This window comes from Ptychodera flava, chromosome 5 (genome assembly GCF_041260155.1).
Source record: "Ptychodera flava strain L36383 chromosome 5, AS_Pfla_20210202, whole genome shotgun sequence".
NCBI classification, from domain to species: domain Eukaryota; kingdom Metazoa; phylum Hemichordata; class Enteropneusta; family Ptychoderidae; genus Ptychodera; species Ptychodera flava.
The window spans coordinates 16,997,217-17,014,053 of NC_091932.1; the positions used below are offsets into that span (position 1 = coordinate 16,997,217).

At 39.7% G+C, this 16,837-nt stretch overlaps 1 protein-coding gene across 1 annotated transcript in view; it reads left to right on the forward strand.

Moving 5' to 3' along the window:
* Window positions 1-16,837, forward strand: part of LOC139133151 (short transient receptor potential channel 4-like) — a 50,368-nt gene that overhangs the window by 20,663 nt on the left and 12,868 nt on the right. The window contains exons 2-4 of the mRNA XM_070699578.1: window positions 5,600-5,724; window positions 9,329-9,826; window positions 12,169-12,547. Coding sequence (XP_070555679.1) covers window positions 5,600-5,724; window positions 9,329-9,826; window positions 12,169-12,547 — 1,002 coding nt within the window. The remainder of the gene's footprint in view (window positions 1-5,599; window positions 5,725-9,328; window positions 9,827-12,168; window positions 12,548-16,837) is intronic.

A 16,837-nucleotide genomic window follows, 5' to 3' on the forward strand; every position in this document is an offset into this window, starting at 1 on the left:
CTTTAAGATAAGAGAACAGTCTAGCTCCTAATAGGTCATAATATGTCATGCACTGCCTGACTGACATAAATGACATGATGTCTTGGGAAAGGTCACGAGTGATTCAACATATTCGTTGTCACTTCACCGGCTGTCAGGTTGTAATTCTTCCTCAATTCCCTGTTCACCAAGAAAACCAAATAGCTTACAGCTATATATATTAAGAATTGATGAGTAAAACACATAAGCTGATAATATACACCTGCGATTCATTATATTCCAGTAAACCACTATGGAGGTCGAACTGTCTTTCAGGCCTGAATCGCTTGATGAGGGTAACTTACATAAGGTAGAATGAAACCGGGGTGTTGTGTTTTGGAAAAAAGGTTCTTTCATGCCAACAAAAAGCATGGGAAATTGCAAATACGATAAGGAGAGACGCGTGGCAGTGCACCGCGTATACCAATCGAGTGAATTTTCTGAAATTTGGCTCGTTGATATCCCCGCTTTAACGACTAGCATGTGTTATTTCAGTAATTTGCGCTGAACCGTTGGCGATAGTTGAACTCTATATGATGACTACATTGAGGAGTTTTCAATTCTAACAGGCGTAATTATCTTCTGGGCGGTAAAATTACGCATCCTTCTTTTATGAACAACGGCTGTCATCAAAGTAAACATGTGGGAATACAAATTTTAGACCATTTGAGTGACTGATGAAGGGACCCCACTTTTGTCCTGAATCACCGTTAAGACGAATCACACAAACGTAAACCCGTTTTCCCGGGGACCCAGATCACATGACCATGCTTCCTTTGTTTGAGAAGCCTCTTTTTCGTTTGTTGAATTTTCTGGTTTTTGTTTTCATGTCTTGGTGTCTGCGGTGACAGACACACGTTTCCTATTATTATGAAATGTCACTTATCTACTCACTAATTATACCGTATCATTAACAAAGGTAGAACAGATGTGTGAAATTGCCTTGATTTCCTTTATACGATGAAAGAAATATATGATGAAAGAAATCTGCTCGATACAATTGAGGAGCTGATATCTGATACCTTTAGAACACCGAGTCAACAACCAGCATCAGTCAGTGATGAGGTTCTTGCAGTTTAAGAAAAGCTCTTTGTGTATATGTATGATAGATTGAGCATAGCTGTATATGTGAATGATACACTATGGGACTCATTTGCAAGCAGCAACGATCATACAATGTCATTCCTCCAACTCAATCGACACTCATACAACATGCCAAATGTCCTGCATATCAGGCAGGCCATATATGGGGACAGGAAATGTATAATTTTCCAAATATCCCGACACCAAGAGACAGGGGATGGGGAAATATTAGACAGCTCTACCTCTTATTGCAGCAAGTCGTCAAGAGTTGAAAATGTGGCTGTGATAGAGAATGTGCCAGTAGGTGTGGGTGTTATCGCAGTGGTCTGGTTTGCACAGTACTTTGAAGTTGTTTTTGCCTAAACTACCAGTAATATCATGTCAGTGTAGACAAAATAAAGTCTTAATATTTTCCCCCAAAATGTAAAAAACAGCGTTTTCAAAGTATGCTATGGTTCAATGAATGTCTGTTAAATAGTACACTTATGGTTTGCAAGCTTGTTTTTCGTTTACAGATGAAAAAATCACAAAACATGCTTTTAAACCCTGCAAGAGCAGTCTAAGGCACATAACAACATACAATGCGACACAGAAACCGGTAATAAATTGTGCTTTTATGTCTTAAAATGCCTTATGGCAGTCATAATGGCAAATGGCCGCCGTACGGCAGCCATCTTGGATTTAACTCTATGTTGTCATGATAATTGAATTATAAAAGTTTATTTTCCGTGACAATGCATTATTTCAGTTCTCTGAAACCGTACTTTAATAGTTGTTCTTTTGTACTTGCTTCCAAGGTATGGAATATGAATTTGTAAAGGATCAGGTTTTTGTCATGCTTTGTATACGAACTGCAGATTTCATAGTGATAAGTACGCTTTGCAAAATAGACTGTCAATTTGCAAATATCCAGATATATCTCTGATATATATCTCTGATGTATAATAGTTATTCGCCCGAAGGGAACGTCGAAAACTCTAACTGAATGATGCAATTTGAAGCTGGTATGATGCATTGCATTGACGTACAGGCACTGTCAATTTGCAAGCATCCAGATATTTCTGATATTATATCTCTGATATAGTAAAGTTACGTGCCCGTAGAGCGCTCCGAAAACTGTAAGTGAATGATGCAATTCGTGGCTGGTACGATGCACTTTATGCAAGTATATATGAGCCCGTGTCTTAATTCAAAAAAACACTGAAACCCCCCCGCCCCTACTGAGCAATTCAAAAACAATGGTGACCCCTCTTAGAATCCGGCCACCGCCCTAAGCTGAAAGAATTGAAAATTTTGTGACCTGTGATGACTCTTGATAGGAGCAATTACCAGTCGGTATTCGAACCGGAGAAGTTGACATGTTTTCGATCGTATAACGCATAATGGCCTTCCATCAGCTTTTACGAGACACAATTACACTTGATGAAGCAATCACGAACGACTCGATACATACTGTGCCATTGGCAGCCCTAATTACTAGATGCTTAAATGGACATTAAGTATTCTAATAGTCATCTGCCTTGCAGGGTATGAAATGCTACATACCAGACATACAATAACCGACTGCTCACGTCAGATAACAAGAAATTATTCTAACCATAAGTAGTCACCATGAATCTATTTGATCATGTTGATTGTTAATTGAGTAAACAGGATTGTTAATTGAGTAAACAGGATAGAGAAAACGCTTGCTAGAAACTATCAAGCCGAGGGCTATATAAAATCATGTCCTGGCTTATATTAATTTCACAAAAAATACTATCATTATATAATCTCTCATAATTTTTCGAATGTATTGAATGCATTGGCAAGCAATGACCGGAAAATGAATTGCGTTCGATACCGAAGGGCTCGCGGGGACTTTTCAGCGGAGACACAGAATATAAACTTTGACGATATATTGGACTCGGATGTGATATAGTTCTTCGTGGTTCTGTAAGTAGAACGACTCCTGGTTTTTAAAGATAGTCACCCTCGTCTTCAAAATGTAGAAGGACAATACAGAAACCGATAGATTTGCCTTCAAACCATGCATATGATAAACGGATAATGTATTTTTATTTCCATATAAGCATCATAAACTATCATTTGCCAGGAGGGATGTTAGTATCCCGCCATCAGGAACTTCAGCACCCAGTGACGGGCAAACCACCAGATTTTGTCAAGTTCACGAATTACATACGCACAAACGATAGCGAGGGCATAAATGAAAATGGTCAAAACCGAAAGGTATTCCAGCAGCTGATACGGCTTTACTTCTATAACATTATAACAGTATTTTGAATTTCTGAAAAATATATTTTCTGTGCACGAGAGCTCGTGCAAGTTTCAAATTTTCTGTCTCGCGAATATGACATTTTGTTTCGCGTCTCGCTCAATCACATCGTAGTAGTTGAGACAATAGACTTCTATATCATTTGCCCGACGCCATGAGGGCCGTTAGTGTCCCGCCATAAGGACCTTCAAATCAAGAAACGCAGATAATAATGTTCCAATTTACACCAGCTGTACACGGACAAAGTCACGTGACATTTAGAGACAAAAATGATGAATTCTCGGACTCATTTTAAGGCGTCACATCGAGCAATAAAGCGGAAGGATTTACGTAAGTCTGTAAAAAAGTCAATACCGAAAGACGCGTGGTAATATAGTTACGCCATGGCTGACTCGGACACAGACGCTGACGGACGCAACGAAGCGGCCTATCGACAAACTTTATTGTCCGGTATCTGAAAAAAACGTGTTTTCGATGAAGTTGGCAATTTTATGCATCTTTACCAGAAAGCAAATTCCCAATACGCAAGCAGATTTTACCAAAAGCGCGACAACAGCGTGACTCAAGAAAAAGTAGTTCTGACTTTGCTTTTACCGGACCAAGTAACGACGAATGAGCATGCGCACAAGGCTCTCAACATCGACAGATCACCAAAGTATGCCCTATTATTTCAATGAATGGACACGGCCTATAGATCTAGCCATGTAATGAGAAAAGTGAAAGTCAAGGTCAACACAAACAATTTACATGATAATTTAATTGATGCCCTTGTAAAAATACACTGTTAATAACCAGTAAATTCAAAAATATTTTTCTTTCATTTCAGAACAAAATTGTGCTCTTTATTTCTCCGCCCATGAAGCTAATTCGTTCAAGTTCCGAGCATATTTTCCAAACGATAACCTTCCATACCATAGCCGGCGTTTATGAACGAATCCGTCACTGAAAGTGATTTGATCGATCAAATATACGGAATTTCATTTCCATTCACTGAGTTCATGATCATCATTACTAATTATCTCTTTATTATCAATTATTGTGCTTCCATGTGAATGAAATAATAGAGATCTATTAACAATCAATTATTTCCGGGACCAAAGGCATTCTTTTATACGTTGCCGACAATCACTGATCTAAGAAGTATGTTCTAATGATGCCGTTAGTTATATTTGATCGGCGTTATGTTTGTTCCTCTACTCTTTTGATGTACTTTAATAACTGGAAATCAAATGGATTTTTCAATTTTTAAAGTGTTTGTCAAATTTGCACAAATTGTTCGTTAAAGGGGAATAACATTATATTCTATAACGCCTGCTTTTGACTCAGTATTCCTATCGCTATTGCATATCTTGGCAAACAAGAATTGAGATTGTGTCACCACATTAACATGATAGAATAAGATTCATTCCCAATGAACGTATGAACCAAATGACAAAGGTTTAAAACTGTAGGTTGAGAGAAAATCATGGCATTTTACCAGGGATTACAAAATGGGCCCCTAAGTTGACACAATGGCATGCAAACCGAGTTACCAATCAAAATGTCTGCCCGAAATCTTCCCCACTACCTACAAACCAATTCAAAAGTCACGAATAGACACGTTGTGAAAGAAATAATTATATTTTGACCAGAGATCAATAGATTTGACTAAAGAACTTTGCAAATGCAAATACTGTCAAGGATCCTTCATTAGAAACACTACATGATCGTTTGGACAAAACCAAATAAGAAGAACAAAAAATCTCAAAATTCTTACATACCCAAATTTGTTGACAAACATAGAGGATCATAAAATTGAGGATCATAAAATAAATCACCCATATATCATAGATATCCAAATCATAAAAAATGTAAACTAACACCTATTATACAAATTGATCTCGTCGTGCAGACTGTTTTGCGTCCTACATACTTGGTAACTAAATGTATGTAGTAAATCAGTAAGTTCTTTCGCAGACTAGACTGGCGAACAGACAGACAGACAGACAGGCAGATAAACAGACATCATGACCTACACACACGTAGACAAACAGCCACACAGACAAGCAAACAGACAAACAAGCGAGCAAACAAACAAACAAACACACACTAATTAACAAACAAACAAACAAAAACCAAGACAGACAGACATCAGCTCCCGTGTGTAAATATGGAAGCTGAAATGAAGTTGATTACTTATCTTATCATTAATTTTAAAAAATGCTATTCATTGTACATTCACAGATGTGGTAGAAATTTTGCTGGAACGGAATATCGATATTGGTGATGCCCTTCTTAAAGCGGTCGATAAGCAAATAGTCGCGTCGGTTACAATCCTCCTGAACCACATCAAAAAATATTCCTTGACGGTAAGTATAGATCAGTATAGACATGGGACTCCAAAAATGCATTTTATCACTTTTCAAAATACCAAACATCCATACCAGCGGAAGCATGGATGGATACGTTGTTATCAAAGGAGCAGCATTTGGAAATATCGAATGTTGAGCATTTTATTATGTTCATTATTTATGGGGATTCTTTTGGTGAAACTTGAACTTGCATACTGACTGTGTACAAACCTGCCTCGTAATAAAGACAGCTTAGTCAGTTCTATTGATCCTAGTCTGAAGATAATGACACTATTCAGGCTTTGTAGTTACTGTACCTGACTACACAACGTGCCATACCCATAAAACAGGGTGGAACTTAACAATGCTTAGGCCTACCAAGTAAAGTGGCAAGTCCTGGTGTATACGTGAAATGAATATTTGGTCTTTCGTTTGGAAGTAATATGTACTGGTGCCAGCTCCCTCGTTTTTACACAATCATTCATGCAAATAACTGCACAATTCATGTATTTATTGCAACGTATCTATATCCATGGCGAATTTTCCTGCAGTTTGTCAGAACAGAAAATTGATTTTCTATCAAATCATAAGAAAAATATATTTCGCTACGGTAGTAGCTTGGCTGATGTCGAAAGGACACACTGCATCGTGCCCCAATGCATGAATACACATACATACATACATACATACATACATACATACATACATACATACATACATACATACATACATACATACAGACAGACAGACAGACAGACAGACAGACAGACAGAGAGACAGAAACACAGACACACAGACAGACACACAGACACACAGACGTGCATACTTACGTATATATGTACTTACATTATCAACTAGAAGTGGGCACATCGTCTAAATATAATCAATTCTTTTGATGACGATTATGGAATATACTAGTAATTGCTTTTGGGACAAGAGAAATGACTCACTCGCATGTGATATCAACTGTAACTTTTACAAATTATTTCATGTATAATTAATGACGTCTACCCAAATCCCAAGATCACACCATGACCTTAATTAATACTCTAACTTAGGGGGCCGTCATTATTTACGGCCTTGGGGTCGGAGAATTTTCATCGGAAACTCTAAAATTTCGGGTAATCCCCCCAACCATGATGTTCGAGTAACCCCCTCGATAACACAGAAAGTTTTAGAAAAGTAAATTATAAATACATGTATTTGTAAAATTTACAAAAATACAGCAATAGTAAAGACCTTTCAAATTCTGGTGTACCTGCCAGATTATAATCGGTTATCTCATGACGGTTGAAACAGGTGAAACCAACAAAATGAAATTCAAAGTCACAACAAAATATAGAAAAGCTCACGCTATAACCAGTATCCAACCACATAATATTGTTTGATTTGGATGGGTACCATGACAGGGTTTCCACCAGGATATCTGATTGGGGCAGAATTTGAGAGTACAGGGGGAGGACATGTGAGAGGCTGAGGGGGAAGTGTTAGAAAGGGTTTCCCCTCCCCTATGTTGCATGGACAATTGTCAGAAATTGACGTATGCAATGGTGTAGAGGCTCAGTCTGGTGTAATCAGAGAGGTGTTTTCAATTTGTTTTTACTAAATTAAACTGTTACAACACCCCAAAAAGACAGCACGAGTGGGGGTGTCCCCTCTCGTATCGAAAATTTTGAGAAATTGATGTGTGAAATTGTGCAATCTGAGCGGTGTTTCAATTTATTTTGCATCAAAAACTGAAGTACCCCCTTCTTTCTCTCCACATTTTGAGCAACCCCTACTTGAAGCTTTCAATTCGTTGAGTGACCCAACTTGTAGATTCCTCCGACCCCCAGGCCGTAAATAATGACGTCTCCCTTAAAGCCATTCATCCTTCAAGTGTGTGTAAAGCATGTAAAGCTCTCAATCAGAGGTCGTTTTATATATGTCTTAATTTGTTAAAAATTTATTGACGCATGCGTATTGCTTTGTATCATGGGACTTGGTCAGGTGGCCCCAATATTATCCACCTATTCTATAATGACATATTATGACGGAGAGTGGATGATCGTGATCGTGCAATCTGACATTCAATAGGCCAAACCCGGAATTCGAATCGACCACGGTACAAACAAAGCCATGTGCGCAAACGCGCATAGACGTACGTGTATTTCCATACGCGTTCGTACACATGTGGGTTTGTTTTTCGCTGATCACTGCGTCTCACGTGACTTGACTAGATGCAGCACGTAGTAAGACGCAGATACCGGCAAACTGCCATTTTGAAATGAGACAGTCTTTGGTCTCCCGGAAGTTGTTAATTGCGCATGCCCGCACATAGTGCATCATTTTTTGTCGCGTGCTTTTTGTCTAATCTGGTAGCAGCCAATATTTCAAAACTTGTAAGAATGGTAATTAAATCCTTGGTTAAATTCTAGCTACGTTCGCATCTTGAAACTGTGATAATTTTAGCGTTACTTCCAAATAAAATTGAACAGCCAATGACAGCGCCCCATGATTCAAACAATCAGATTTCGTAATTCGATACATGGCGGTTTCCCGTTACCTGCCTCTTTGTGCTTGTCACTGAGGCGGGGACCAGCCAAGGTTTGTTTGTACCGGCGTCACGTGATTATTTGGGCGTACTGAGTCTGTAGAACGCATCGCGTCCTTTTTATTCCGGAGTAGAACCATTAAGAAACGGTCAATTCAACACTGAAATTTCCCTCAATAGATCAGCTGCTATCCTGATATCTATTCATGATACAAAGCATACGTTGTGCCGTTGAAATCTGGGCTCACTGGCCAAAAACTCCGTGGGGTAAGGTTTACACACCATCATTAAGTAGTTCACGAGACATCTCCTTTCGAGATCAATTCTACCTAAGAATGCATCACATTTGCCGAATTAAAATTTAATATTAGAGTTCCAAGAAAAGAAATTGACCTTTACAAGCTAACAATTCTCTAGTGCTTAATTAATAAGCTCAGAACCCCCGTAAATTATATATTTTCGGAAAGCCTAGATATAGGGGAAGATTTTGGTAACCACAGTGTCACCATTGTTTACATAACTATCACGTGACAAGTAACTTGCAGAAACATTAAAGAATCGGTTATTAGCTTCCAGAGATCGTTAGATTAAAGAGGTCAATTTCTTGTCTTGGAACCTTAAAACCGTATTGAAACCACCAAAACTATTTCTCTTTGCCTTGTAAGGGAATTATGATGACTTCATTTTCAAAATGACCGTGACCGAGCTACTTGATGAATTGTTGAATTGTTGAATTGAAACTTTTTTAGGGGGGTATTTTGTTTTCGTTTTTTTTTTGGGGGGGGTACCGTTCATTCCTTCACTTTTTTCTGATAGGCAAAGCCGATGTTGAATTTACATGTAAAATACGTTCAATGCCCTTCTTTCATGATTGGCATATCAGTTAAAAATCGTGATCTTGATATAAATTGACGCTGTCACTTTGCCCTCAAAATCTACCAACTCACCTATTGACAAAATATACAAGGACTTTTAATTTAGCTAATACATACAATAAATAAAATGTCACGACGTCAATATTTCCCTACAAATTTCTGGTTTCATTTCGTACGTTTGTTTGTATGTTTATTTATCTCTTTGTTTGTACAGGATGCGTTGAGCTGTTATTCGCTAAATGGCGATCTTCATCCCGACATCACTCCAATCATCCTGGCTGCCCATCACAACAACTACGAAATCATCAAACTGCTTCTCGACTACGGTGCCAAGGTCATCGAACCCGAGTTCTACGTCTTCCAAACGGAGAAGTTTTCTCTCCAGCACTCCCTCGGTCTGATCAACGTGTACAAGGCGCTGGCCAGCCAGGCGTACATCGCCCTCACCAGCAGGGACCCGCTGACCACCGCCTTCGAGCTCAGCGTGAAGCTACGGCAGCTGAGCGAACGAGACTACGAGTTCCGCTACCAGTACGAGGAGCTGGCCTGCCAGTGCGAGCAGTTCGCCGCCGACTTGCTGAGCAAAGTGCGCGACTCGGAGGAGCAGGAGATCGTGCTGAACCACGACAGCGCTGAGCTGGAGAGGAACGGGCAACCTGCTCGCGATGAGCCTTACAAAGTCAAGAGGGCGATAAAATGCCATCAGAAAAAGGTGATTAATAAACAGAAACAAGTCATCGTAGATGACACAGTCCCCACTTGTTAATGGGTACTTTGATTATAAGTCCTCAGAGAGGATAGAGTCCTCTTTGTGAATTTGGTCTGTGATGTCCTTTTACTAAGTTTGAATAAAATCGGTGAATAAAATCGGTTGAGACGTGCCCTAGTTTTGGCTAAGGACATGAAAAAATTGTAACAAAATGGCTGCCATGCAGCCATATTGGATCATATCATAAAACAAATTGACTTGTATATGTATGACATAGGTTAATGTCCTTGTACCAACTTTGAATAAAATCAGTTGAGATATGCCTGAGTTATGGCTCTGTACATGAAAAAATCATCACAAAATGGCCACATGGCAGCCATATTGGATCGTATCACAAAACAAATTGACGTGCATATGTATGACATAAGTCAATCTCCTTGTACCAACTTTGAATAAATTTGCTTGATACATGTCTGTGTTATGGTTCTGTACATGGAAAAAACATAACAAAATGGCCACACAGCGACCATATTGGATCGTTTCACAAAACAAATCAATGTGCATATATATTACATAAGTCGATGTCCTTGTACCAACTTTGAATAAAATCGGTTGAGATATGCCTGAGTTATGGCTCTGTACATGAAAAAATCGTAACAAAATGGCCGCCTGGCGACCATATTGGATCGTATCACAAACCAAATTGACGTGCATGTCTATGAGATTGGTCAATGTCCTTGTACCAACTTGGAATAAAATCGGTTGAAACATGTCTGAGTTATGGCTCTGTACATGAAAAAATCATAACAAAATGGCCGCCTGGCGGCCATATTGGATCGTTTCACAAAACAGATCAACGTGCATATGTGTTACATAGGTCAATGTCCTTGTACCAACTTTGAATAAAATCAGTTGAGATATGCCTGAGTTATGGCTCTATACATGAAAAAATCGTAATAAAATGGCCGCCTGGCAGCCATATTGGATCGTATCACAGAACAAATCGACGTGCATATGTATGACATAGGTCAATGTCCTTGTACCAAATTTGAATAAAATCAGGTTAGATATGCCTGAGTTATGGCTCTGTACATGAAAAAATCGTAATAAAATGGCCGCCTGGCGGCCATATTGGATCGTATCAAAAAACAAATCGACGTGCATATGTATGACATATGAAGTAATCTATGTACCAAGTTTGGATGAAAACGCTCCAGGCGTATCTGAGATATCTGCGTGAACGGACGGACGCACAGACGGACGCACGCACGCACGCACGCACGGACATGACCAAACCTATAAGTCCCCCCGGACGGTGTCCGTGGGGACTAATAAACAGAAACGATTCTGTCTATAGAAGCCAAGATAAGAAATCGACCTTTTTAAACTAACAATTCTCTTGTGTTTAATAAGCTCAGAACCCCCGTAAATTATATATTTTCGAAAAGCCTAGATAAAGGGGAACATTTTAGTTACCATAGTGTCACCATTGTTTACATAACTATCACGTGACAGGTAATTTGCATAACCTTTAAAAAACCAGTTTTCCCTATGTTTTGTTTCAATGCTTTGAAATATGTGGCTGAAATTTATGTCTCAGAAATTTTTTGAACCTTCGTAAACAATTTTTATGACAGAAAAACTTCCAGAGCGGTGAATTTAACCGTAGTTGATTCATTTAAAACTGTGCTTCAAACAAACTAAGCATGATATAAAAAAAAATGAGACACGCTTTGGAAGAGCGTTATGACAGCTTGCATTCCAGCAAGTTGAGTCAGATATTTCGAAGTATTGAGACAAAACATAGGGAAAACCGATTTAGAAAGGTTATGCAAATTACCTGTCACGTGATAATTATATAAATAATGGTGACACTGTGGTTACCAAAATGTTCCCCTATATCTAGGCTTTCAGAAAATGTATATTTTACAGCGGTTCTGAGCTTATTGACAATTAGAGAATTGTTAGATTAAAAAGGTCAATTTCTTGTCTTGGAACCTTAACTGCCTACCACTACAAACAAATGAGGGACACAACTTTCCCCGCCTGCAGATATGGGAATGAGTGCGCCCCCATCCCCCGCCCCGAGAAATCGCTCATGAGTAGCACTTTGAACAAACAGCGTTGTTGACTGCCCTGACCTTTACAGGGCCGTAGCCTGCGGGGGAGGGGGGACAGCTGCCCCATGGATTTTTGTATACTTTCAATATGTAAATTTATGTAAATTACCTCAATCCCAGCTTAGCTTAGTTCTGCCCCCTTGGCAATTTAGTCGCACTACGGCCCTGGTTTCACATCACCAATGATGCTGAAAATTAAAACACCTAATTATTTCATTGTTGCAGTTTGTCGCTCACCCACACTGCCAACAGCGCCTTATCCAAGGCTGGTACCACGGTCTTCCGGAATGGCGCGAGCAAAGCCGAGTGAAGACGATAGTCTACATGCTTCTCATCGGACTCTCCTTCCCTCTGCTGTGCATGCTCTATGTCGTGGCGCCCTTCAGAAAGATAACCAAGTTCATGAAGATCCCGTTCGTTCGCTTCCTTTGCCACACCTCGTCTTCCGTATGGTTTTTGGTGTTGTTGGGGCTGCAGGCCGTCGATTGGAACTCGTATGACGACATGGATGGGCAAATGGCGAAATGGAACTATCAGATGTCGCAGCAGGAGAGAGTGAAACGGCCGACGATCACGGAGATGTTAATTGTTCTCTGGGTTATGGGTAATGTATCCGTCCTCCGTTACTCAACATAAGGTACAATGCGCCTCAGGGACAGATATTCGGATGAAATTTTTCCAATAATTTATTGGATATCACTAGTGTGGGGCCTCATTTTAAAGCTCTTGGAGCATCGCCCCTAGTGTTTAAACTCGAACATTGGAAAACCATATACCCCAATAGAGTTAACAAAGGGACGGCGGCCATTTTGAATTCCTGTCATTTTGGTTTCCCTGGTACAGTATCACAATTTGCAACGTGACAGTCACCTTCGATTTTTGAAAGAGAATGGTTGAAATTTGTCCGAGTTTAATTATTTCAATTTCGAGGCGCATACTACTATAAAAGAGTTGATATCTTAAACTTTTGATAACTTTTTTCAAATTTTTGGTATATATCACAACTACGTTTTGAAATAATCGGTCTATTTTATACTCAACTACTCATTGAAATACAAAGTATATCAAATGTTCTTGTTGGCGAATTATTTCTAGTTCTTGGCGTCTACAATAAATTTGGACAGCACACACATACAAGCTGTATTGACAAGTTGAATAAGGCATTCAACTTTATTTTTGGAGTAGAATAAGAACTTGCAAATATAATAATGTAAAACTCTTTGAGGTTACACGAAAGTTACGGCAAGTGCAGCTCTAGAGGGCGCTGGTAAGGGCGGTCACCCGATTCTCGTTCGGAATTCTCCGACCTAGCTTTGCATTTCTTCTTGCATTGGCACGACGATATTGCGTTTGAACATGTTTGAATAATAACACGGCACATTCAATGATCACTTCGAAGCAGCATGGAGGTACAAGCGAGAGAGTTTCGCCTGTACCTCCATGAATGTATCAATCATGACGTCACGTCAGGGATTCAATCCCACGCGCTTGCGCGACACTTCAACGGAACATTGAGTAAATTAGAAAGAGATAAGATGTGAGGTACAGGAACAAAGAATCGGTATAGAAGTTCAAAACCGAAACAAGGCTCATTAACGCAATCTGCATAAATGAACACTTATTCCCTTCGCATCTTACACTAAGAGACAAAATTGGCCGCACAAAACGGAGTATTGTCTCCCGGGAAATGGCGAAGCAAAACCATGGAAGGCCAAAATGAGCACAGGTTATTTTAAGATAGCGTGGGTGAGTTTAGTGTAACAAATTAACGGGCTGGACAAATAATAACGTAACAACCACCATTCGAATTCCATCGAAGATTTAATAAGCTTAACGCTGCGTCCTAAGTTCCAATTGGCTTGTTCTCTGACCGTGACTTAGTGTGCTTACAGTCGCAAGGGCATCACCTACAGCTGAACCTGGCCATAACCCCTCAACCTCACTACTGTCTTTATATAGGGATCGTCTACAAATAAGGACGTCTAGACAGAGGAAATGTGGTCATAGTGGTGTATTTTATCAAGTTAAATGAAGCTAAAAGATAATTGAGGAAAGATTTGCATTCTGGAGTTTCATATCTTGTTCAGGGGCGTGTGACAACGTTGAACCAAGTTTAGGTGTCGGGTAGTAAGACCGACATGCCTCGTGTACAAATTTGCTTACTTAGAAAATTATTTAAAAATCGGTGACCGAGAGGCACGAGCAGCTATATGAGGGCGTCGCCCCTTGGCTTCTCAGCCGTTAAATTTACTGTGGTGATTTAGATATCATTCTCAATATGATGCTCTGGCCCATGAATAATTGAAGAGGCAGGCATGGCGTTAAAAGCTACGTTTCCCAAAGATTGGCATCAGTGATGGAAAAGTTGTGAGATCATTCCAGGTTACCTGGCAATTAATAATATATAGTTATACATAACAGAAGATTAAACGAGCCAGCAGTAAGTTACCGTGTTACGTCACTATACGTGTAGTTGCGATCATCGTGTTTAATAATTTATAGAAATTGGACAAACATATCGTTCATTAATGTGAATGAACAAATCAGTGACGTTTATTATAGTTCTGAAATTGCAGGTAAATCATTAGTTACAACTCAACTTTGAAATCCAATGCATCTGCTCCGATTGCATATTGGTTAACAAACCATGATAGTCGATACCGTGGTGATAATATCATCCTATACTAAATGAACTAAGGTGTTTAAACTGGGCAAATGCATGTAAAACACTGATATATCCGGTCGTTTGTTTCTGTACACTGTGCGCTCTGGTCGCTCGTTGCTAAGGAAATGCAAAATAAAACAAGAAAAGTGCGCTTAGGAACAACAAATGCAAACGAAACAAAAAACAAGCATATGCATCACTGAATATTTGACATTGTCTTGTAAGGGAAACATTGCAAAGTGTTGATCAATGAGAAGTTTATACCGAAGTTACTTCGACCGGTGAGTTGGAAATTGTTCTTCTTGCCGCCCTTGATCTGTCTCGGAACTGGGAAGATTCCGTCGTCCAAAAGTAAGTTTAAAAAAGACAGTTGAACGAATCACGGCCATTAGTTCATCGATCAGAAGTGACTGAAAAACTTCAAATGAATCTGAAAAATCGTTCATATAGTGGAGCGGTCATTTAAAAACGTCTTTTAAGGTAGAACGCACCTCGGGCACAGACATTCGGACTCTAAAACTTTTACAATTCTTTTCTGATATACCACATGTCGGGGTTCATTTTAAAGCGCTTGGTGAAAGAAAAATTTTCACCGGCTTAGTTATTCGAAATTCAAAAATTTTTATTTTTCTCCATAGAGTTAACACTGGGATGGCGGCCATTTTGAATTTCTAATATCGGTAAATCTTCGGTAATTTGTTTCTCTAGTACCAAATTTGCACGGTGACCCCCTTATTTTTATTCTTGATTTTGAAAGAGAATTATTGAAAGATTCCTTGAGGAAAGTTAGAGCAAAAGTTTAAGTCTTTCAATTTCGAGGTGCATACTACCTTAAGAGAAATGTCGTAATGTGGTCACCTAGCAGTAAACGCTCCATGTACAATGAATGTGTCTTGAGACCAAGAGTTTTGAACTGAGATGTTTGAACTTGTCTCTCTGGCGGCCTTTGTTCCGTCTATGAACGTGGAGATCCTGTCGTCGCCAGATTTAAGTTTAAAACGAAGAAAGAACAAAACACGGACAAGTTACATCAAAAACATGAAACGCTCTCAGAATCTTGCTCAGGTCTTATCTCTGATTAACTGCGATGTCCTGTACATTCAGGGCTAGATTGTGTCGCTGGGTCGGCTCATTAATCTTCTTTGACCGTTTTCATTTGATCCCATATTTATCTTTTCTCGGTTGACGATTTTTCAGTTCATTCGAGATTGTTCTTCAAGTACGCTATCTAGTGCTATTTTGGTCATATAATTATTCATTCTGCTTTAATTATTCTGTCGCTAAGTAGTCTTTCGTGATGAATATAACGATCCAGTGCAGCCGTCAAACTTTTGCCCGTGTCTTCGGTGCCTGTGCAGTAAACTTGAATGAAGATATGTGCACACTCAACATGCCGTGGTTGTTACGGTGAGTTCAAATCAGCTGTACAGGTAAAGTGCGAGGTGTCTACCTGGCGATTTTCTTCTAATTTCGGGCCATGGATGAGGACGATGGCGTCTTCAGTTCCCGGGCTTCTTGTGCCAGAGCGCAGAGAGGACAGAATATGTGAGAAATGCAGTCGCCTCCCTTGCCTCCGATGATGCCTCGCTCTTCCCGGATCTGAGCGCGGACGTTCGTGGCGCAGATGCAGTAGAGAATGGGCACGAACACCGAGAGACCGTGCATTAGGCAGCTCTTGTCCACGGCCCGGGCGTTCCTTCCCGCCGTCACACACGGCAACAGGTACGTGATGATGCAGACTCCACAGTCTCCGAAGCAGCCAAAGAGACCAGACGACCAGTAACGACTCATTGTGCTAGTGACTGAAGTATAAATGCCAAGGCGTGGACGTTTTTTGCTGTCTGTTGAACTCGCACCGTATTACAGCGTAGTGTACGAATGAAGTTTGTATCGCAGGAACTTGAATCAAATATTGGAATTGTGCGATCAAATCACTAACTTTCCAGCCTGTTCTATATTTTGAATCGAGGGGAGTCTGGGATAAATTTACATGTGTTGAGCTCGTAATAAGACAAGGAGACTTGCAAACAACAGATAGATATAATCTGCTTATAAATGATAGATGATAAAAAAAACTTTGAAACATTCTTGGCCACCAGCAAAAATGTTTAAATTTCTGTTTTTGTAACTCTTTTGAAGTATGTGTCCCTCTCAGACTGAATGGTATCACCCGAAATTTGCGTGTAGGCGGCCGCACAGCGATCTCGTATACTTAATCCGTATTTCCAA